Genomic DNA, 25,001 nt, shown 5'->3' on the forward strand with positions numbered 1-25,001 from the left:
ACACAATTTACCTTTCAACACCTATTTTTGTCAGTTTTAAATTCTTTCCACCGTTCTTTTTGCCTGTTTTTACCACTTCTGAACCAATTCTTGACACTTAAGCTTAATGTTGCCTCTTATGACCTGTTATTGCTACTATTAACCCCTTTTTCACCACTGTTTAAGCCCAATTTCCCCTTTTTAACCACATTTCACCATTTGATATGCCCAATTTTGGTAGTTTAACCAACGTCTGCCAATATCTGAGTATTTTTTCTTTCTCAGTTTACCCTTTTTGGCCATTTTAAATTAATTTTTCCATCCCATTTCATTAAATTTCCACCCATTTTTGCCAAATTAAAGCCATTCCAGCCACATTTTAACTCCCCTTTACCACTATTTATGCCCATTTTTGACACTTCAGCCCAATTTTGCCATTTTTTTTACACTTCTAACCCATTTTTGCTACTTTTAAAATCCAATTTCCCCACCTTTTCCACATTTTTTGCCATTATTAACCAATTGTAGCAACTTATAAATTTTTTAAATTCATTTTTTATAACAAAAGGGATTTACATTTACATTACAGTGGGGGTCCCCGGTCTCTGGCACCTTTATTTTGGGGGCCACGGCCTGGAAAGGTTGAGAACCCCTGAGTTAAGATTAATGAAACCGATATGATGCTTATATTATCAATTTAAGAAGAGTATATTTATGAACAAAATGTGTATGTTTCATGAACTTTTATTAGACACTGATCTTCTTTTCAGCAATAAACCAAAAACCCATTAAAAAATCCCACTGGTTCAACACCGAGGAAACCCATGTAGCGCTAATTTCTGGATTTGCCAACAACATTAGGTCACGACTGCACCACTCTATACTTGTGGTTTGAGACCTGCTCAGTAAGTCTACCTTGCGTTGTTAAGATTGATGGGATATTACCTGATTATTGTAAGAACTCAAAGGCCTGTGTAATTGATAATAAATGGTGTCATCTGCATAAAAATGACACAAGGCATTTGGCAGGTTATTGCACAGACTGTTGATACAGATGGAAAATAAAACAGGTCCTAAGATCGAACCTTTGGACACATTTAGAGACCTCCAGAAAAAAGAGGAAGATCCAGCCATCTGAACACACTGCATTCTGTCAGACAGACATTTGATAAACAAGGATGCTGCCTGTTTCATATGCAAATAAATGAAGGGCTTGATGTCAACTGTGTCTTTTCTGCTTCGAAAATGGAAGGAAGTAAAAAATGGAGACATGTCACAGTTTATAACTCACTTTATTTAGGGATTTGCCAGTCACATTCATATTTCTGAATATGTAACAAAAAATACCTAAATGTAATGAAGAATTCAGTCCAGGAAAATGAGTCTATGACACCCTAGTTAAGTGATTTGTTTTTAAAAATCCTAGTATGACAAAGAAACACCCAATGATTTCTGAATGAGTCATGCAAGAGTTTAGTTTTCTCCTTGTGATGCCAGCAGAGTCGGGGCTCCGCTGCTGTATCCCAGTCTGTTACAGTGCTGGACTCGAACCTGCCTCATCTCCTGCATTAAAACAGAGAAAAAAATAGGTTTTGAAACATGCTTATGAAATCAATCCAGAGGGTACCCCACTTCTCGCCCAATCACAGCTGGGATTAGCTCCAACATCACCCCTGTGACCCAGAATGGGACAAAGAATAAAAACAACAGATGGATGGACTAGATTAAGAAATTATTACTAGTTTGTTTTTTTTTTAATTAACAAAAGAAAATAAAAATAACCACTTAGCAAAGAGACTGACCTCTGTGAGAGCCGTCCTGTGGACACAGTGGATGTACGGTTTGGGCTCCTGTTCGATTTCTCCTGCAAATGTTTTGTAACAGACTCCACAGTCTATCAGCGGCTGCATAAGTGCACACAAACAAAACAGAGACAGACAAGTCAGAACAGGCAGAGTTCACTTTATTACATCAGTTTGGCTGCTTAGATTCAGACAAAACTTACTCTGTCATTTCTGAACTGACACCCGGAGGAGTCAGTGGTTCCTTTTGGACACTTGGTGGCTTTAAGGTAGAAATGGTGGTAGATGTATTTCACATCAAAACCAGGCTACAGAAAAAGAAGAAAGAGAATTAAAGCCCTGAATAACATCAAAGGTTGTTTTTTTTTTTTTTTATAAAATCACAGCATTCTTGAATGAGTTCTTTCCACAAGATTTTATCTCAGTTAAACACACAACAGCATGACAACAACAAACATGGATTGTGATAGCAAACATACCTCAGTGTCTGACTTCAGCAGACTTCTGAAGAAAAGAAAATGGTGCTGAATTCCAGCATGAGCGTTCAGCTTCTCCAGGGCCAGATCCACTCCTTTTTTATAGTCATCAGGAAGATTACTGTATGCGTCCTGTGCATCAGAGGAGGAGAACAAAGCTCCAACAGTAAGGAGCAGCAGCAGCAGAGCAGCCATGCTTCTTTCTCCCTGTGTGAGGACGACTGGAGACTGACGGCCCACCCACAATGTTTTGTTTTGCTGGCAGGGGAGATCACCCAGCCCTCTTTCCCCCTGAGAGGAAACAGTTACTTCTTGTCTTGTCTTGCAGGTTTCAGCAAGTGAACTTTAGAGCAACAGCTCAGCAAAGAAGGCAGCCTATCAAACACTTCAGACACAAAAATACCACACAAAACTGGAGTTACTCATGTACACTTTAAAACCTTGTTGCATTTTCTGTTTCAAGCACAGTTTTGTACGTTTTTGTACATACTTATTTTGCATCCTATTTTTTTCTGCACAAGCTACACATTTCTGAGGAGCCCCCGCAGTTAGATAATGTGCTTATTTCTGTTCAATAACCATGTAGTAGGAGCTGGAGACATTCAGCAACCATCTAAATTAATTTATTTGGTCATATTAATTACAAAAACATTATTGAAACCCTTATCTCCTGGTGTATTTGATTTTCATTAAAGTTATTTTCATCACTTGTATTCATTTGTACTGTGTGTAAGAGAGGGGAGAGAATGAAGTCTGTGTATGTTAAAACTTTCACCACTTTGTGTTACCGGTGCACCGCTGACTTGCACTGCAGGTGCTGATGCAGATGAACACATCTTGGATTTACCCACAGTTATTTGTTTGCTTGAGAAAGGAGAAGTCCAAATCAGATTGATCAACAAAGGGGAAAAACACCAGATTGACCGTTTCATATATCCATTGCATGAACATACACTATATTGCCAAAAGTATTCACTCACCCATCCAAATAATTAAAATCAGGTGTTCCAATCAATTCCATGGCCACATTTGTATAAAATCAAGCAAAATCAAGCAAAATCAGGCATGCAGACTGTTTCTACAAACATTTGTGAAAGAATGGGTTGCTCTCAGGAGCTCAGTGAATTCCAGTGTGGTTCTGTGATAGGATGCCACCTGTTTAACGAGTCCAGTAGTGCTATTCCTCGCTCCTAAATATTCCAGCAGATGCTGAGGTGTATAGTGCACTGAGGTCGCCAACTTTCTGCAGAGTCAATCACTACAGACCTCCAAACTTCATGTGGCCTTCAGATTAGCTCAAGAACAGTGGTAGAGAGCTTCATGGAATGGGTTTCCATGGCCGAGCAGCTGCATCCAAGCCATACATCACCAACTGCAATGCAAAGCGTCGGATGCAGTGGTGTAAAGCACGCCGCCACTGGACTCTAGGGCAGTGGAGACGCGTTCTCTGGAATGACAAATCGCGCTTCTCCATCTGGCAATCTGATGGACGATTCTGGGTTAGGCGCTTGCCAGGAGAGCGGTACTTGTCTGACTGCATTGTGCCAAGTGTAAAGTTTGGTGGAGGGGGGGATTATGGTGTGGGCTGGTTTTCAGGAGCTGGGCTTGGCCCCTTAGTTCCAGTGAAAGGAACTCTGAATGCTTCATGGACAATTCCATGCTCCCAACTTTGTGAGAACAGTTTGGGGATGGCCTCTTCCTGTTCCAACATTGAACTTGACTGGCCTAAACAGGGTCCTGACCTCAACCCGACAGAACACCTTTGGGATGAATAAGAGTGGAGACTGAGAGCCAGGCCTTCTCATCCAACATCAGAGTGTGACCTTACAAATGCTCTTCTGGAAGAATGGTCAAAAATTCTCATAAACACACTCCTAAACCTTGGGAAAGCCTTCCCAGAAGAGTTGAAGCTGTTATAGCTGCAAAGGGTGGACCAACGTGATATTAAAACCTGTGGATTAAGAATGGGATGTCACTTAAGTTCATATGCGAGTCAAGGCAGGTGAACAAATACTTTTGGCAATATAGTGTATTTCACATTCATCTTGGAGAGTTCCCTCAGGGAAGGTTTGGAAGCAACGAACAGTACAGAACGTTTTTCTTGGTAGAAAACAGGTTTTTTCACGTCTCCCAATAGTCTAGGTATGTTTAATTCACCAACGGGCTCCACTGATAGTGAACAATGATAACTGCCTGTCAAGCTCATGCTATGTAGTTCATTCCCCTGGGCAGCACACAACTACACTGTTAGGTTTTCTTGCTCTGATTGGTCCATTATTAACGTGTCAGTGGGAATGTTCAAGATTTTTAAAGGTTCTGTCCCAAATATATATATCCCATGCAACTGATGTAACAGTCTACCTGAGTCAGGTTTCTGTGTTTTGAAAGGCCAACTACACAGCCACTCATAGTTGTTCTTTTACAGTTTTAGTAGATTTTACATTTAAAGACCATTTCTGTATTTTATTAAGTTTTCTATGCCTATAGTACTGTTTCTATTTCTGGTTGTGTTTTCTCAGGTCACACTGATTTTATTGTTTTTCTCTGTTCTTATTTTGTTTTCTTCAAAAGTCTGAGTCTTTTAGTCTTCAGTCAGTATTTGAGTATTTTTAATTAAAGAAACAAGTTTTCTTAATTTCTGTCATGTATTTTTTGTGCTTTTGCTTTCCCTTTTTTCAGAATCAGAATTAGAATCATTTATTGTCATTGTACAACAAAATTGTATGCAGTTCCATTCAGTGCATGAGCAGTTTCAGTTGGTGCAATTATCATTTATTATTGAAACTGCTCTGAGATATGTGCTGTTTTTTAGTCTTAGTTTTGGCTCTTATTGTCCTGAACAGTCTTCCTGAGGGGAATTGGGATTTTCTGAGCTTCGTGCCTTTAGATTTGTTTATGTTCATTTGATTTTGTTCCTTGTTTTTTTCTGTATATCAGCTGATTTTCAATTTACTGTATATGTTTACAAGTTTTACATGATTCAATCTGGTGGGTTGCACAGCGGTGCAGGGGTTAGCGTGTTGCCTCACAGCAAGAAGGTCCCTGGTTCGCTTCCTGGTCAGGGCCTTTCTCTGTGGAGTTTGCATGCGTGGGTTCTCTCCAGGTACTCCAGCTTCCTCCCACCACTAAAGAAATGCTCGTTAGGTTAATTGGTGACCCTAAACTGGCTGTAGATGTGAATGTGAGAGTGTCTGGTTGTCTGTCTCTATATGTCAGCTCTATGATTGACTGGTGACCCGTCCAGGGTGTGCCCCGTCTCTTACCCAATGACAGCTGAGATAGGCTCCAGCCCCCCACGACCCCCAATGGGATAAGCGGTATAAAAAATGGATGGATGAATGAAATTCACTTTGGTCTTTTCCGATGAGATTTTTCATGCTTAAAAAGAAGACATGACAGAGCAACAGCCAGGATAAATAGAAAATAACTTTTATTTGTCATCAATATTTTGACCGTTATGGGGAACATCAGTCCCTCTGACTTTGTATTGCTTTTGAAATGGAACATGTTGATCAGCATTTTACGATTTCGACAGATACTTTGGCTTACACAGACTACTGTCACTTTATTCACAGGCACAAAAAGCAAACACAAAACTGACACAATTAGCGTACTTCTCATCAAGACCCCTTCATTTTCCATGGCAATGATGCAGCCAAATGTGTACAATCAAAAGATTCTCTGACAAACTCCAAACAAGTCTTCAAAAACAGCAACGGTGCTTCATATTGCAGCATAAATAATAGAGATGTCTGATTCATGAGCGTCTGGAAAGTGCAAACTATTGTAACACGTTTGCCGTCTTCACGAACATAGCACACACTTGCAGCGGATCACTTCATGGTCCCACAGGCACTTTGATTTTGTGCGCCTTTGTGACAGCAAACAGGCACAAGATCACAGCATCAGTCGGGCTGAGAGGGGGCAGTATGGAGGGAAAAATAGTGTCTGAATACACGCAAAGGGGTAACAGAGGACCGAGAGTTTTCATCATTTGACACAGTCAAAGTTTTAACCAATCCATGTCACACTGATACAACATGACACAAACAAAGAAAAACACATACAGCATATACATTTAAAATCCTTCCCTCTCAGTGTTGCATGAATATTGAGATTGTCTACACAGCACAGGTGAAAATTTGGTCGACCAAGTTCATATGAGTGTGAATGAAATGTTTAAACAATTAGTCAAGCCGATAATGAAAAAAAAAAGATTAAAAAAAAGGAATGTTTTCCTTTAAAGAGTAACTAAACCCTCAGACCAATTCTTTTTAAAGAAGAAACCTTCTCTATATAAGGATTTAAAGTTCTGTTCATCAGTTCAGGACATTTGAGAATATAATTTCTGCATCCGGTGTTAGAAATATGCCTAGCATCTGCCCTCTACAGGTTGAAACCAGCAATTGCAGCAGGATTTTTCTATCGGCTGATGTGGAGGCAGTTGTGCCAGCTTTCGCAACCATAGAGCTCAACAGGCACTGCCCACTTTATCAGCAGCTGTGGTTTCAGAGGTAAATTTCCCCAATCATATCCTCTGTAGTGAATAATAACTTTTAACTTCAGCAGAAAACACTGGCAGCTCAAATTCACAGGGCTGATAATCATTTCTACGGTGTCAACGGACTCCACCAATCAGAGACTGTCCCACAGACAACAAGGATAATGTTGGTAACTTGGAACTTTTGCCATGACAAAAGCATATTTTTCCTGATCGTAGGGATGCACTGATACCATTTTTATCAAAACAAATAAAAGTACTTAGATTTGAGTTTATTTTTCATCAGATGTTCCTCATTTCTCTTCTTGACAGTTTAGCAGTGCATAGTTTACAGTGTGCTCTGCTTTTGTTGTTCTTGTTAGGGCTGCCGTGACCAATTTTTGCATGATTTTTGTATCAGACAAAACAAGATCAAGAATTAAATAACATGTAAATTTTGTGATATTTCCAATTAATATACAAGCAGTAGATACTGACCCATATCCTCTGTATATATCAATCTATGTCCACTGTAAATATTGGCCTCTATCACCCATAAGTAGTGGCTTTTATTAGCTGTAAATTAGCCAATATTGATTGCAAATGTTGGCCTAATTCGATTGTAAATAGTGGCCAGTATCAGCTGTAAATCTTGCCCAATACTGATTGGAAAAAATGGCCTATATCAGTTTTGCATAGTGACTTATTGGCTATAAATATATGCCTTTATCAGCTGTACATAGTAGCCCATAGGGGCTGTAAGAGTTGGTCTATATTTTCCATAAATAGTCATCTATACCAGGTTTAGATAGTTGCCTATACTTGTTATAAATATTAGCCTATATCAGCTGTACATAGTGGCCTACATTAGATATAAATATTGTCCTATACTGGTTGTAAACAGTGGCATGTATCAGCTGCAAATACTGAAAAATCAGCTGCACATAGTGGCATATATCATCAGTGAATATTGACCAGTTTCAAATACTGGCCAATATTGGTTGTACATACTGGCCTATATCCATTATACATAGTAGCCAGCTCCTGTTGTACGAACTGGCAAATATCTACTGTAAATATTGGCCTATATCAGTTGTAGATATTTGCCATTATCGAGTCTATAATAAGCCTATATTTGTTGTAAATATTAGCCTACATCAGCTGCAAGTATCTGTCTACAGTCGCTATAAATACCAGCTGTGGTTGGTATTAAGGACTGGAGTTTTAGACCTTAACAGCATTTATTTATAAGTTTGGGTATCAGCTATGAGTTTGTAAATAATGGCATTTTGGAATTCAGCAAAAATTGAATATTCTGTACTCCTAATCCTCATGTATGTTAAAATATCCCGAAACTGCTGAGATAGCTTCAACTTTCACTACCTACTCACATAATGAGAGGCTGAGGTCACGCTGTAAAGAGATATTGAGTACAGTATCTGCGATGTTTACCTAGGCTTGGTATCAGTGCATCCCTTTTGATAGCATACAAACTTGTGTGTTCCTCAGAAGCATGTAAAGTGGTGTAGTGAGGGGTACATGCAGCTTCTCAGAGCATAACCACTCATTTTAACACTGCATTGAGTATATCCCCTCTCCTTGGATATCAGAGGCACTAAGAGTAATCTCAGTACACTTGTGTTTTGATCTGCAGTGCCTTGCTTCAACACTGCTGGGGAATATGGGATAGTTCACTCAAAATGCATAATCATGTAGTTGTCTATGGCCGAGTAGTGCTGGTTAAATCTGCTTTTAATGTCATACTGATCTGTACTTCCTGATGCAGCAGAAGTTAAGTGACAATGTGGAAAAGGTGTACACTACACTACACCACTGAGCACATGTCTTTGTTTACCTTAGTAATGATATCATGACTAATAATCAAGCTGCAAAAGCAACAAAAGTGGCAAGCGCTGTCCATGAGGTTCTGAAGGCATTTTTTTATTCCTTGGCAGAAACACCTCAGCTGAAACTCAGGAGTTTAGTTACTCTTTAATCTCTTGTGAATTTATGCTTACAGCAGTGTTATGAGATGCGAGATGGCTGGACTGCAGCTTATTTCTCTGATAATTCAACTATTTACACCAGACGTTTGGCACTTGGACAAAGAAACCAAAAATAAATTAAGGTGACTCCCATAAATCAACCACACCACATGAGACCTCAGAAATTCCCCACATTAGTACATTAGTGCTCTAAACATGTGTGGAGACATTTAGAGTATATATTTATAATGGAACTGTGTTAGTTATATCCTAAAAGTGTGTTATGAACATAAAACATCATGTCATGGCGTTAGTGTACTAGGAACCTGCATTATCATGAACTTCTCTTTTGATGCATTACTTCCTGCAAGAGCTCCCTCTAGTGGTGACGCACGCACAGGACTTCAGCTAAAAGCCCAGATATCAACTAATATGCTACGTTTAATGCATTGTAAGAGAAGAACAAGCTAAAAATCAGTCACGGATAATCATTATGAAGCACGTTTAAGCAACACTGATATTTAAGGGACTTCTGTAGACACTAAGGAGATAAAATGATTACATAAAATACAGTCATTGTTCAGATTTGGTGTCTTTAAAAAGTGCTACGAGCTTCAGGAGGCGGGTAAAGTGATCAGCTGTCTAAAATAAGACAGAATGAGGAAAAGAACGCCTCTCAGTATACCTTTATATTTCCTTCATAAGGCGCTTAGTGAGCTTAAAACATTGAAAAAAAAAAAGCGACAAGCTAGTATAGCAGTAACTCAGCATGTTAATATAAAAGAATAAATCCCATTATCCTCCACATATTCAATGTGAATCAGAGAAACCTTTCAGGGCTAAAAATTAATCAGTCGCATTGTTCTATCTACTGTCATTTTAAATTAATTCATAACTCGAGATCATTTGATTTGGAATCTCTTGTCCCCTGAAATACATGTTTTTAAAAAGTATATTATGAGTGAACACACGTTGGAGCTTGTCGGTCAGATTATTTGACTTTTACCAACCACTTCTGATATACCGTACGTCACATCTTGGTGATTCTAAAGAAGTCCAGCGGTGCATAGTGATGTGGAAACAGATCAGGTGTTTCAGCTATAAAGATGTGGTGGTTGGTGTGTGACAGACAGGTTTTGGTGTTCACTAAGAGTTCAGTGGTAATACGGTGGCGTGTTGTGGGTTACACCGGCATGTGCATCTCTGAGTACTCATCGTGACAGTCGCGCTCATCAAACTTGGGCTCAGCATCATCGGCGTCCAGCTGGAGAGGAAGAGAGAATAGGATTCTTATAAAATATTCTCATTTCACATTGCACATGACATTTTTACAACTTTTAAGAAATTTAGATTTTAATGCATTGATAAACGTGTTTGGGATTTGATTTTTGCCTGTAAAAAGGCCATTTAGGCCATACAAAGCATTTGGGACAAGCAGGACTTTAAAAAAAAATTGTTAGGTAATTGGACAAACGTTCTCTGTCACAAGCATTACGGGCCAATCAAAGCGACAAAACAAAATGAGATAATAGGCATGTGCAGTTCTGGCTGTAACCTGAGCTCAGGCAGATGCAACTAGAGTTTATGAGCCCTCGAGCTACATGATGGATAAAATCCTGCCAAGGCTGGTCAGGAGAAGTGCCTTCGCTATCAGCTGCCAGCACAATTAAACCCCGTCTGTTGCTACTGCCTCATTCTCCTCAAATGGCGCTGACTGGTTATGTCTGTTTTGAGACTCGGTACAATCGTGTCAGATTGGAGCTTCGTACGACAGATCCGCCTGATTACAGACACGAACAATTTAACTGCTTTACAAGGTTAGGCAACTTCCTGAACACTCCACAATATGGGACTGGATTTGAGTTACAGTTATGTTTTGCAAAAAAAGTCCCCGTGTATGTAATGGTCTCTAACTAACATGTTTAATTCACTCTTGTGTACACATTACATAGCTTCCAAGTACTGTACTTTTTTTCCTCTAAATCACAGAAAATAATCTGCACACTGCAGAGGTTTAACCTATTTTTTTATGTTTTTTTTATATTAAACAGTTTCCAAAACAGAGTATATAACATTTCTTACAAAGCAGACCTAAAGTTAAAGTTAAATAAACTCCCCTGCCATTTGTTTCCAAAACACAATATGAATATCCTAGGTGAGATTTGAGAAGAGGTTTATTTGCACAAAAGGATTTCGTACCTTTCTGATGGTTAATCACTAAATAAAATCATCCTTTAAACAGAGTTCCCTTTAAAACATCCTCATTTAAAAGGAAAGCAGATTTTTTCTCAATTTTCTTTTAAGAGAGATTATATGAAAAACTTCTGTTTGTAATTACTGTATACATGCCACAGTGTCAAAGTAATGTGCTTACGTTGAAATTTACGAAATATAATGCACATTTACCCATATTGGTGATGCTAGATTGGCTTAAAATTTTTCTAGATTACAAGTTAACATCAGCCCTATCTGCAGCAATCTATACTCTAGCTTCTGAGCCTGTTCTCCAGCTGATATGCCAAATAAAAAGGCTAGGCTAAGCAGCATCTCCTGTAGCTAATGCAAAGGCTATTTACATTTACCAAATAAAACCTTGTTAAAAAATAAATTAAAAAGCGGTCAATCGGGAGACTCTAGAGCACGTCATGCTTCTGTCTGACTTTGAGGTGAATCAAATCCAACTAGGGCTGGGCAATTAATAGCAAATTAGATTAAATCACAATATGGCCTGCTGCAATTTACAAATCGCAGAAGCTGCAGCATTCTTTAAACTTGAAATATGTAATAATAGCAGTTTAATACATTTATTTTTTGTAGCAGCTTTACAAGGTTTAGGTGTTGCATCCTCATATTCAGATTCATGCTACTATGGATCAATTGCTTCTGAAATAATTTCATTTGGAAAGTCAAAGCATGCTGCTTGACTAACCCACGGAGCATCTTTAGAGCAGAGCCTTCTCTGCCAAGTTAATCTGTAAGCTATATCCATATTGCAGTGAAATGGTAAAATATGTGATGAGTGTTCCTGACTGAATGCAGGTTATAATATGAATTGATTTATTACTTGAATTTGTTGAAAAATGCATAAGTCGAGTAATCTAAAAATAATTTCACAATATCAGGGAAAAAAAATCGCTTTTAGATTATTTTTGCAAATCGTTCAGCCCTAAATCCAACAGCTTATTTTTCACTCAGAACTTCAAAATAATTACTTGATCGTGAAAATGGAGAATCACATAAAAAAAGTTTTCAACATTAGCAAAAATGGCAGTGAAAGTCGTTGACTTACACATGCAATCTCTCTGACGGTGAAGATGCGGCGCAGCAGGAACACCTTTACTGGGATTGTGAGAATGAGGACGAAAGGGAAAGCCAGAGACGCCTGAGTTGACATAACAGCCCACAGCACAGCCAAACACACCAGCTGGATGCAGGTGAACAGGTGCATACGTAGAGTCCGGACCTGCAGGAGAGAGAGGGAGTGATTGATCGATAAAAACTCACAGGTGCTCATGGAGAGAAATCTGAGACGGAGAGATGTTAATTGAAGGATTTAGCTTGATTATAAGAGCACCACTGATAACACTGGAAATCTCTGAAAACAGTTTGATGGATTAAGAACAATAACATTAGTTTCTGCTTTAGACACTTAATGAGAGCTCAAATCATGAATCGGCCATTGAATGATAATAAGTCAATTAAAATATCTAAAATATCAAAAATCCACTGGTTCAGGTTTCTAAAACTTTTTAACTGATAATTTTAATTCATAAAATTTCTTTTTTCGTCACTATTACACCTGCAGCTCACCTAAAGCTTCCATTTTCTTTGTGATACTCTTCCAGTTTGACTTAAATGACTATAATTCCTCATTCTTACCTTTCGTACGTAGGTGTGGTCGGGGTGATACTTTGGCGGCATTAGCAGCAACATCATCCGCTCTGTGAGCTGAATACCGTTCAACGACATCACACCCATGTAGAGGAAGATGCCAAACAGCACCGCCAGGGGGATCTGACGCAGCAGGTCACCGATCACGATGGACATACCTGTGGAGAGAAGAAGGAATATCAAACGATATCATCCAGGATATCTCAAATAGAAAGAGCCTTGAAGGGATTTAAAGTCTGATACCCACCAACCATGATGGCCACCAGGAGTCCCGTGACCCTCTGCTCCTTTACTTCCTGTATACGGGGCTTGTCTCCAGGGGCGACAGCTTTACTCATGACAGTGAGAGCGTTGACATGGGTCACAGAGCGGACGGTTGCAGCAGCCATCCACGGCAGGCCGAACAGAGCCGAGCTGCCTCCCAGCACCACAATCAGCAGCAGGTCCAGATGGAAACCAGAACCCTTCACCAGCATGCGCTCCTTCTTACTCACAATCAGACTGCAGGAAGACACGTGGAAGGGGATACGAACGAAAATGTCAAGGTTAGAATTAAACCACACACAAGGAGTAGATTTCTTATCAAACTTTGATTAATGCAGTTTATGTTACTGATGTAGCATGCTGTTCAAAAACTCCAGTTTCAAAAAAGTCAGGCCCACGTGTTAAATGTGAATAAAAACAGAATGCAAGGATCTGCAAATCTCACAAATCCATATTGTATTCACTATAAAACATAAAGAAAATATCAGATGTTGACAATAATGTATTCTACCATTTCATGACCACTTTTTGAATTTGATGGCAGCAACATATCTTAAAAAAAAAAAAAAAAAAAAAGTAGGGACAGGGCCATGCAGTGATTTCCAGTACTGACCTTCAGCCTTGTCCCTTCCTCAGAGATTTCTCCAGATCCTCTGAAACTTTTGATGATATTATGTACTGCAGATGGTGCGATATTCAAAGTCTTCAAATTTAACATTACGGAACATTTTTTATGATTTTGTTCCATGATTTCTAAATGCAGTTTTTGGAGACTGATGAACCCCTGCCTATCTTTACTTCTGGAAGACTCTGCCTCTCTAAAATGCAACTTTATTACCCAGTCATATACTGACCTGTTGCAAATAACCTAATAAGTTGCAAAATGCTCCTCCAGCTTTTTTCATAAATGCCACTTTACCAGCCTTTTGTTTCCCCATCCATATAAATGAGCTAAATTAAATTAAATTTTTCATGAAATGGCAAAATGTCTCAGCTGCATCTAAAATGTTGTTTATAATCTATTGTGAATGAAACATGGATTTATGAGATTTGAGAATCATTGTTTGTTTTTTTTTTCATTTACATTTTTTCACAGTGCCAAAACTTTTTTGGAATTGGGGTTGTAGATTACTGCCTTCCTTTACAGTATTTACACATCATTTTATTTCTGCTTTCCAGGGAAGCTCCTGTGACAAACTCCCTGTACGCTCTCCTGTCCTCTCCACAGCTGACAGCTTTCATGGATGATTCATAGCAACATCTAAATACATGCATTTTGTGGCGCACAGCGCTCTACCCCCTGTGTACCGTGACGTTTTTATCTGTACACAAATCCAGGTGAACTCACCTGCCACTGTTCGGGGGAAAACAGAGATTAAATCGTTCACCTCTCCTGGACAGTGACGCAGCATGCGAGCACAACGCCTCCTCCACCAAGGAGCTTGATGCTCCACTGACACGTGTTCGTACTGCCGCTGAATGAAACATCAACGCTAACAATACTCAATAACAGTATTCAAAATGACTGATTAGACTGTTGGTGAAAGGATCAACAGCTGTAGTTTGCTTAAAGAACACCTGAGTCACTGACAAAGGCAAAAAGCCTGGATATACGGTGGCAAAGTCAGTCCACAGACAGAGCAGAGACCCAGGGTGTCGGTGAGGAGAGGGGCTGATTCATCTCTAATCTCTTTGGTGACAAAGAACAACTAATAAACTCACTGCATTTGATATTTGTATTTCATTAAAGACTTTACTTTTTATGTACAGTATATAATTTTGTTTTATTATTTATGTAGTTATTTCTTATGTTTTTCAAAGATTTATTTAAGGGCGTGTTGCCTTTATTTGGAGAGGACAGGACAGTGGATGGTGTAGGGAATCATGCAGAGAAAGTCAGGAATACTGGGACTATGAATTACTAACACCAATAGGCTTACTGACCACAAAATGATCTATTTCAAATGCTGAGTCTAGCGGGGAAACAGCATTTAATTTTTCTCATTCTTTTTAAGGAGCTTTACTGTTTAACAGTGTCTTCACCACAAACATGTAGTTTATTTTAATGTAATTTTCCATGTCCATGTTGTCAATGATCAGCTTACTGTCAATAAAAGTGACACCGGAACATTTGATCCATGTGGATTTGATTTAGAGGTGACTGTTTTTGTTATTTCTTTTTAGATTAAAAATATTTAAATATAAATCATGTATTGCCATTCAGCTAAATTACTACTAAGATACGAGTTTTGCTCTATACCGCCCAAATTAGTTCTGGGATTGTGTGAGAAGAGAGTACACTTATTTTTTATTTTTTTTAAAGATTTATTTTTGGCCTTTATTTGATAGGACAGTGGAAACAGGGGAGAGAGTGGGGAGAGACATGCAGGAAATAGTGCCACGGGCCGGATTCGAACCCGGGTCGCCTGCGTATATGGCATGCGCCTTAACCACTTGACTACCGGCGCGCTGAGAGCACACTTATTTTTTTCCACTTAAAGCACTGCCCCCCATGGACCCTATGAAAAAAGCATTAACTTTTATATCTTATTTTATCCTTAAAGGGGCATTATGGAACTGTTTCATAAATGCAACAGTGATTGAAATTGTTGTTTACAATATTCTTGTGTAAAAGGCATGGGATGTGACTCACGTGGTGATCTGGGTCTCCATAAAGATCAGGATGAACACCAGCAGAGCAGGCAAACAGCAGGCGAACATCATCCAGATGGGGAATGGATCATTTGTGCCCAGAGGACTGATGAACCAGCCGCGTTTGTCAGGACTTGTCACAGAGAAACCTCGAGGAACACTCAGTTTCTGGAGATATGAAGGGTAAGAGTGAGAGGTTAATGATTTTTTTGAACATGTGGAGCTTGAATGCAAACACTGGACTCTTCTGAACACTAGTGTTTGAGTTTTACCTGTGTGTATGTGTCATCTATAGTGTAATCCACCAGGACCATGATGAGGATGGCGATCGGTACACCAAAGTCACCAATAACCCTTCGAAACTAGGACATGAGATGTTACAGCATGAGTAAAGAAAGTTAAATTTACTGTGCACAAGAGTAATGAAAAGTTGGACAGATATTGTTTATTGTTTACTGTTATAAAGCTCTGATTTTGTGGAGAGTTTAACTACATCAATAAGGGGGAAATGTGTGATACAGTCACTCTGTCACTTGAAGCTACAGACACAAATTCACAAAAAGAGTAAGAGATGGGAAAAGCAAACCTGGTTCTGTCTAACAATAACAAAACAGATTCTCTAAAACCAGTTTATCAACCTGCAGCATATCATTTTGCTTTTCTTTTGTATTTCTGTAACATATGTAAAAAAAGAAAAATATGCAAGCAAAATCTATAACAGCTCCAGAAAAGCTTCATGACAGGTCATAATGTGAGATTACTTTGTCATCTTGACTCATTTAGGAATTTAGTACAGGTCTAAGAGATGATAAGAGAATTTCCTCATATCAAATCAGGACAGAGGAAAAAGATTTATTTTAAAAGGTGTAAGAGCAAAATTGACAACTGTTATTCAAGAAAAGAGAAAACAAAAAAAATCATGTTATCTTGAAGCTTCTCACCCTTCCAGGGAAGAACGCGCTGTTCTTAAACTTGCGCAGGTAGAACGCGATGAAGAACGTCCCGGCCATGAGTACCAGAGACAGCAGAGCGGTGTTGGGCTCCCCTCCCCTGTTAGCAGGCAGCGAGCTGTTGCTCAGCACCACCGTGAGGTTTTCTGCTGAGGTGTCTCCTCCTGTGCTGTTGTCTAGGGAGCATCGTTTCAGCGGGTGATCCTTGAAAATCTGCTCGACAACATAGAGTTTAAATTAATGCTCAGTTTGTCACAAGTGAACGCAGAGAGTTATGCAAACATGTAAGTACACTGTGATTATCTTTCTATGACTATTTGTTACTCTTTCAAGGCACCACAACCACATTTCCTGGGAAATGTGAATAAGCCTTTCAAGTTCCTGCCATAAACTAAAAAAATCAAACCTTCAAAAATCCCAAAATACTTAAACTCTTAATCCAAGAGTCTTTCGAGGCCAATCAATCTCACCAGATTTCAGGTGCTCTTGCTAGAAAAACATACTCATTTCGACCCCAAGGTTTGAATTTGGTCCAAAGATTAGTCTATTCGGTTTAGTGTTGGTAACGTGGATCACAGCGTGCCAACAAAAACTGTTTCTTAATGAGGAGTTGTTATTTCAGGTCTGAGGCGTACCCTGCCGAGCTTGATGAAGGTCTCACAGATGAAGATAAGTGAAATGAGGAAGGAGAAGATCTCCTGGGTGAAGCGGGACACAAAGCGGACCAGGAAGCTTCCTTCGAAGGCCACAGTGACGATCACAATGATGATAAGCCAGAATCCGATCCAGACGCGACCTGTTAGGTACTCAATGCTGTTTGCTTTGCAGAACTGTAAAGACAAATACATAAATAAACCTTTATATACTTGAACATATTCATATCACAAAAATAAAAACAACCCTATTTTCTTGAACTTATACATGAGCCATACATTCAGTAAGCGTGCATTGTTTAACAAATTAAACAACTGTGTATATAGGTGTACCTAAGTATCTCCACCACACCCAATCTATAATATATCCAACCTGTACATAACTGTTTGTAAATACTATTTTTAATTTGTAAGCTGACATTTTTATATTCCATATTTTTGAATTTTTGTATTTAATAGTGCTCTAGTAATACTACTTTTATTTGTCCTCTATTTCCATTGTGTTTATGTTGCAATGGCCTGCTTTTGTCAAAGATACTTTTTGCTGCTGTAAATTGGAATTTTCCCTCGTGGGACTAATAAAGGAATATCTTATCTTATTTTATCTTATCTTAAATTAGATGAAGCTGGATGTGCAGACCAATCAGATCAAGCATACTCCCCCAGATAACTGGATGCCATTTGATAGCACTTTTGCATGCATGTTAAAGTAGAGCTACTAACACGAACATGAATTTCAACATTTAACTGGACATGCCTGGATTTGTCCCAGAATACAAGCACAGAGGGAGAAATGATTTACTGACAGATGTATGACTGAGATGTCAGCTAGCCTGATGGATGAGATGAAACAAAGAAGGAAATGTGGAGTATAAAGCTTGTGGCAAAAGAGAAAAACACCTCTGCTATTTGTAATCACACTGGATTAAGGAGAGGTTCTGTAGCTGTGGCTACTTCAAGAAGAAATATGGCAAACTTCAATGTGATCATCGTATTGTGACGAAATTTGAGGCTGATTCAGAGAACAGATGGGTTCGTGCAGATAAAGGCATAATGAGGAAGGTTTCTGCCACACAAATTCATGGGATTAAGAGAGCAGCTGCTAAAATGCCATTACAAAGCAGCAAACAGGGATTTGAAGCTGCTTGTGCTTCTGGAGTCCCATGAACCAGACTTGTCAAAGAAATCAGGGTTGTCAAACCATTACATTTTTTGATTGTTATCAGTCTACTAATTTCTGTTGTCAATCAAGATTAATATTCCCATTTTTGGCTTCACTTTTTTGCTTTTAAACAGTTTTTGTGTCATTTTGGATTATCGCACTGCCTTAAAATTTGGGTAGCTGAGTGTTTAAGTGGATATACACTGGCTTTATTTTTGAAAGAAAAAAAATGGAACAAAGAACTTATGGACTAAAAGGAAATTAAATAAGAAAGAAAAGGATAAGTCATCTGTAAGGTGCAGATGACTTTTGATATGTCTATTGAGCTGTCTGAGAGTTTTTCAAGCTAAAATGAGACATTAGGAAGCAGTGGTGGACTTTTTTCACATCACTGTGGCTGCAGGGAGATGCTGCAGCAGCTTAACCGAAGTGTGCTGAAAGGGATAATAAAGGCTAAAATAATGTGTAATTTAAAACATTTAATGCACTACTTGTGGTCTTAAATAACAGTAATAAATGCATGATCTCTTTATACACTATAAAAAAGGATTTTTGTGGGTAGTAAATAATATTCATGCCAATATATTAAATTTTACTTACAGAAAAACAGTAAGTCTACAAACTATAAAATAAAGAGTAAATTTTACATGCATTACTTATTTTTTTACCAGTAACAACTGCAACCCAAAATAATTTAATAAAATCTAATAGGTATGCGTTTGAAGTTGCGCATGCGTCATCAGGTATTCTCTGCTGAGGCCAGTGTTGGCAGAGAGGGTGTGGGTGCAGGTAGGTGGAATATTCATTATCTAACTGTGTGCCATGGTTGTGAGTGAGATGTGAACTTATTACTTACAACTATCACAATTTTTGACTGGCAGCAGTTCTTCTAGGAGATATACATATGCAGCTCCCTCGACTGTTGCTCGGACTTGCTAGCTGCAGTGCAAGCTAATATCTAGCCTTGTTAAGAGCAAGCAAGGCGACATGAGAGTTTGTTCTCAGAACGCTGGCTACTGTAAAGTAGTTAATTTACTCAATTTGGTTTTTAATGTGTGTGTTATACTTAACAACAACCCACATTTAGTCACTAACCCGTGAACACGTTACTACTGTGCTTAATGTCGGATATTGCCTTTTATGCTCCGCGCTTTTTTTTCTTTTTGTCTTTTTCCCTCGCGCTCTGCCGTTGCTTCAATGAGGCGGACTTCTTCCCAGAGTTGGTCAGAGTTGGCGAAACTTGTCGTTTCCGAGGGACATAAGACCTGATGCACAGGGCTGATATCATCCTGTACAGTTAGAGTAAAATTAACAACCCCTTTAGACGAAGGTCTAGCTGTGTGTTTTGGCGCGGACCGACAGGGGGTCACGCCAGGTACACAGGCGCTGTCGGTCTGAGTAGAGAGGAGCTGCGAGGTATAAGGTGTTCATTCAATATATCATCTGATAAAACACCGCAGCGCTCAAGAAGGTTAAGTTTCCGTGTGTTAATGACTAATTGCTGGATAACTTTTGATAAAAGTAGGCTTCAGTTATGCACTGTTATTATTAATTAATAGGCCTAAATATGACCCACCACTGTCAATGAGAGAATGTACGTAATATGTGTATTGTGTGTGTTCTTTTTTCATTGATGCTCATATATGTTTTCCTTTACTTATTACAGCAAAATCAACACAGCTGAAGATCCATTTGAATGCATTACAAAGGTATGCCAGCTTTCATTAAAGTATAGGCATTAGATATACCCTATGAACTAAACACTTGACTTCCTTAGTTAAATAGATCTATATACTGTATGTGTTAGCATATAAATTTAATCACAAGGTGTAAAGCTTTAGAGCAGGTGGTTGCAAACTTTTCACTTAGGGCCACATAGAGATAAATTTAAGATTGAGCAAGCCAGTTTAAAAAACCTTTACTCTTTCCCTGGTTTGATGTACCAATACTGATGTTTGATATTTTTTTTTCTCTTAAACAAGCTTTTATTACCAGTGAAAAGGTTTTCATTTGACTTCCTTTCAATGGAACATCAACTTTAAAGTCCTAATAAAATACTGGTAGTTAATTAACATTCTGTGGAAAAAATCATCAAAATTTAACTTCATTTCATGATCTTCTCTAGTTTTAAGTCAAACCAGACATGTTTTGTTGTCAGATCTTATTTTTCCTGAATTCTTGTGTACTTTTATGTCATAGCTTAATATATACATTGTATGTTTGTAAAGTAAGACAAACATACAGTATATTAATATATTACATTACTTCTAATGTATTACATTTAGCTATACAATAGCTAAAATGAAAAATCACTGTAATTTCTGTATGTATTAGTTTAATAGAGTATACTTGAGAGGATTTGCCAGTCACTGTTTAAGTCTGAGCCAGATGAAAATTTGCCAGGCCAGTCCCTCATGGTCTACATGTGTTCTTAAAGGGTCACATTTCATAGTAATTATAAATTGGCTGTGGGCAACCTAAAAAATTGACTTATTAAGACACCTCTAAAAGTTTACAGCTAGTATACGTATTGCGGCTAGACTTATACACCGTTACTAACCATATGACTGACATTATGTGTCATTAAACTTAGTTAAGGCCTTTTAGAAAAACAGAATTGTGATAGTCAAGATTTTTTTCTCCTAACTAATTTCTTAGATCAAGGAAGAGTTCTGTGGTATAACTTCAGTTTCCCTGGAAGACATTTATCCTGAAGCTTGATGGGTACACGCCACGTCTTCTGCAGCTGATGCTTGTTAGAGGAGGAGCTGCTGGTACCAGGATGCATCATCCCCTGAACTCTTTAGATGAGGTAATTTTATTAGTGTGTAAATAGCAAAAATAACATTGCAGACAAGAGCATAGTAACACGAATGCATGTCATTGCAGTCCCAGAGTATTGAAGAAAAGGGATGGGATTGTCAGCTGTCTCACTGAGTACCTTGGAGAACAGAAGGAGGAGCTCTATCAGGACTGTCAGGTATGTCATTAAGAAATGGTAAATGAAGATATTAAATTACTGAAACTGATCACTTGCATAAAGATTAACTAATAGTATAAGACAGAGCACCTGAGTAACATTTTAGGACATTTATTCAAGATTTTATGTTTGCCTACTGAACCTAACAGCCTGCTTATGTAAAATTAAATGGATCAATCTAGTACACCTACCTACATGTAGCTTATGGTGTCTGTGGGGTCTTTAAAAAAGTATTGATACATCAGTTTGGTGAAAATTAAGGCTTTATATAAAAAAAGTATGACATGTAATTAAAATTTAGAGCAAGTCTTCCATTTCCATAGGCTATTCACCAAAAAAGATTATAGGTTTTAATTTTTACAAGTTTGTTTTTGTGTATATGGGCTGTACAACAGCATGAGTATGGTTTTAGCAAAAACACAAAACAAAAAGAAATAAAAAATTGTCAAGACAAAAATAACTTTGTTGTTTGTAAGATCATACATTCACAGCTTCATAGGCTCAAAATTTCAGTTTGTTTTCTCAGAAATTTACAGTTTTATGAAGGGATAAAGTTTTTACTTGATAAGCTTATAAACTTATAACTTTGTGTATCTTTCCCCAAAAATTTACAACTTCATAAACTCAAAATTTTCAAATTTATTAGATCACAAATGTTTTATAAACTTTAAATTTGAGATTACCTCCAAAATTGTAAAATTTCATAAACTCAAAAATGTGAACTTAAGTCTCAAAATTTACAAATTCCTTTGATTCATAAAGTGCAATCAAGGGCATTTTAGCAAATAAATAGAAGGAAGTTATACATTTTCAAGGAAAAAACTCAATATTTTAAAATGTGTAAAGTCATGCATTTAGGAATGATAAACTGATGCGCTGTTAGACTTTCACAAACTAAGATTGTTCAGTTGTTCTATGTTGTAGCCAGTAGGTTAATGGGGTCACTAGTGTGACCAGTAAGAAACTGAAGATGCAATGGAATTATGGAGAGGGTCTTAAAAGTATAAAATGTAACTTCAGATTTTCTATTAAAAGCACAATGTTAATATATTTGACCTAAAGTTTCTGTTTGTTGTTTCAATGGAGGCTGAAGATGGGGGCTACACAGATGAGACCATGAAGATTCTGGTGACCCACAGTCCCATGGTCAACAAAGATCCAGCAGATGTTGCAATCGTGATTGAGGGAATCATGGTGCTGAATGGATGTGGAGACCTAACTACTGCATGCGTATGTTGATGGGACTGATCTATGCTTTCAACCTTGAATAGACTGAACTGAAATACACCTTGGAAGTATTTCAGAAACTTTTTCTGGAGCTTGATGAAACAGAGCTGCTCAAGAAGGTACAAAGCCTAAGAAAATAAGCACCTTGAAAGACCTTTGTCGCAGAATTCACAAAAATACAGACTTGCTGTCTTCATCCCTAGGACTTTATGAAATCATTTTTTCACGTTTCCATTTGTGCAAAATTATGCATTCTGTGAGTTGAGATCATCAAAAGGGTTCCTCAAAAAAGTTGCAAAACCATTTTTGATAAGCAATGTTTCATAGACTATAAACTGTGTCTTGCTTAGTTTTTATCCGGATATTGCTCAAGCAAGGTTGTATTGTTACCCAAGTTTGGTTTACATAGTACATAATTTATTATGTCTTTTCTTGTCCTTTATGTTAAATTTGATGAAAACTGAGTCAAATAAAACATTTGACAAGATGAATGATGTCTTATTTGTATGGCTAAGGTTTTTGGTTAAAATTCACCTTGATGGAAGAAATAAAAGTTACTTACTTTTGGTTAGTAATTATTAAACAATCCCCTATAATGTATACACTAGAATAGAGTTAATTGTACTCATTTTTAGTAAGTAATTAATTGTAAAATCTATCTAGAATTTTTAAGTACATTCTACCCAATTTTTTCCAGTATAATGCAGTTAGTTTAATTAGGTAATCCTTACTCAAAATACAGGGGTATGATGTACACAATTTTATTGAGTGCAAATTGTTACCTCAATTAAATTGAGTAGATTCTGTAGGTTTCTTTTTATTGTGTACATTTAAATTCTATTGTTTTTTTGACTCCGGAATTCGGAATTCGGAACTCAGAACTCAGACCTCGGCACCCGGAACCCCGAACGTTTCCAACAGTTTTGATGATAGACCCCCTATGACATCACCAACATCCCCCTCTGACGGTATAAAACCCCAGGCAGACTTAAGTGTCTTTGCAAATCATTCTCGTGTTGGTACAAGACATTGGATTTGCTCGGTGGCTTCAGAAATTCGTCTGGCTTTGCTACAAGACTTCGAATTCCCAGAGCTTGTTAAGAATATTTCTTGCTTCGGTACAAGACCTGCAAAGTTTCTGTTTCAGAATCTTGCTCAGATTCGCGCAGAAATTTTTCTTGTTTTCTTGGCAAAACTTGAAAAACCCTAGCGAGAGTATGGATCAGTTTACTTGGTTCAGGCAGAACAACAGCACCATGGATGTAAGTACAAACAACTTTTTCATTTGATTAAAATAGTTGCAGATTTAAACATTTTCAGAAATGCAAACTGAAGCTTTGGTATGATGGGTTAAAATAACAAAAACTAAATATCTGTCTATATTAGTCGTAAATATCAGCCTAGATTTACTGTAAATATCAGCCTAAATCTACTGTAAATGTTGGCCAATATAGCTGTAAATATGTTTATCGGCTGCAAATATCTGCAAATATAAAGTGTCGATGTAGACCTATATCAGCTAAAAAAACATAAAAATTGGCTTATATTTGCTATAAGTATTGGCTTATATCTGCTGTGAAAATGTCTGTATGACCAAATATGTTTGAGAGTAAGAGTTTTAGTCAAACCTACACAATTTTGTTTATCATCATGATTTGAAACTTCATCTGTTTTTCAAGGAGTGCAGTTTGAAATCTGAACTAGGGCTGGGAAGTTAATTACAAATTGGATTAAATGGCAATAAGGCCTGCTGCAATTTTCAATTCACAGAAGGTGCAATATCTCTTTGACCTGAAATTTGTGTCAAAATACCCGTTTAGAGATTTTTTTGCAGCAGAGATGTTATGCATTACATACCATGCAGTTATTCCAGTGCCATATTTTTAGAATATTGTACAAAAAAATCCAGTTTTCTTCATTTTTGTATGTTTTTCTTATTAAATATGATAATTATATAAACTTGATGATTCCTTTTAATACATTTCACATCCAGTTTGCAAAATGAGTCAAAATCATCACAATAATTTATTTTTTCAAAATTGTTCAGCCCTAGTTCAATCTAATAATGAGTTGGTCATAGTATAGAATTAATTATTGCTTGTTTTTGTTGGAAAATGCATGAGATCAAGAATTGAAGAAATAATTGCATATTAAATCACAATTAGGTTATTTTCCAAAATTGTTCAGCCCTAATCTGAACGATGTACTTTAAAACTGGTATTGGCTCAAATGAATCTGTAATAAATTGCCATTTTGGACATCACCAAAAATCTAATTTGTACATCCATATCAAAGATATATAACACGTGTTTGAGTGGTTGTTTTGCATGGGTATGAATATGGCATTCAATGAGATTTTGGCTTGATCTTTGTTGTGCCTTGGACAAAAAATCGTTTGAAAACCACTGACTTAGAGTACAACCAGTATATGTAAATGTAAACGCTGACCATCAGCTGTAGATACCTTCACAAAATACCTCATGAAAATCAAGCAAAATAA

The 25,001-nt window shown here is 37.7% G+C and overlaps 2 protein-coding genes across 3 annotated transcripts in view; both read right to left on the reverse strand.

Annotated features, from left to right (window-relative positions):
* Nucleotides 1-1,252: 1,252 nt before the first annotated feature.
* On the reverse strand, nucleotides 1,253-2,493 carry si:ch1073-406l10.2 (uncharacterized protein LOC100536977 homolog). Its single transcript, XM_041814613.1, has 4 exons — nucleotides 2,261-2,493; nucleotides 1,985-2,089; nucleotides 1,782-1,883; nucleotides 1,253-1,542 (listed from the first exon to the last, which is right to left on the reverse strand). The coding sequence occupies exons 1-4, from the start codon at nucleotides 2,450-2,452 to the stop codon at nucleotides 1,453-1,455; spliced, it is 489 nt and encodes a 162-aa protein (XP_041670547.1). The 5' UTR covers nucleotides 2,453-2,493; the 3' UTR covers nucleotides 1,253-1,452.
* Nucleotides 2,494-9,439: 6,946 nt separating this feature from the next.
* The window catches only part of slc4a2b (solute carrier family 4 member 2b), a 75,052-nt gene continuing 59,490 nt past the window's right edge, over nucleotides 9,440-25,001 (reverse strand). For both annotated transcript variants that reach the window (XM_041813835.1, XM_041813834.1), the window contains exons 16-23: nucleotides 17,115-17,309; nucleotides 16,471-16,692; nucleotides 15,802-15,891; nucleotides 15,531-15,697; nucleotides 12,861-13,114; nucleotides 12,602-12,771; nucleotides 12,012-12,185; nucleotides 9,440-9,986 (exon numbers count right to left, since the gene is read on the reverse strand). In XM_041813835.1, the coding sequence (XP_041669769.1) occupies nucleotides 9,906-9,986; nucleotides 12,012-12,185; nucleotides 12,602-12,771; nucleotides 12,861-13,114; nucleotides 15,531-15,697; nucleotides 15,802-15,891; nucleotides 16,471-16,692; nucleotides 17,115-17,309 (1,353 nt within the window). In that variant the 3' untranslated portion in view covers nucleotides 9,440-9,905. The remainder of the gene's footprint in view (nucleotides 9,987-12,011; nucleotides 12,186-12,601; nucleotides 12,772-12,860; nucleotides 13,115-15,530; nucleotides 15,698-15,801; nucleotides 15,892-16,470; nucleotides 16,693-17,114; nucleotides 17,310-25,001) is intronic.

The sequence above is a fragment of the Cheilinus undulatus genome, linkage group 19 (assembly GCF_018320785.1).
Source record: "Cheilinus undulatus linkage group 19, ASM1832078v1, whole genome shotgun sequence".
Lineage (NCBI taxonomy): Eukaryota > Metazoa > Chordata > Actinopteri > Labriformes > Labridae > Cheilinus > Cheilinus undulatus.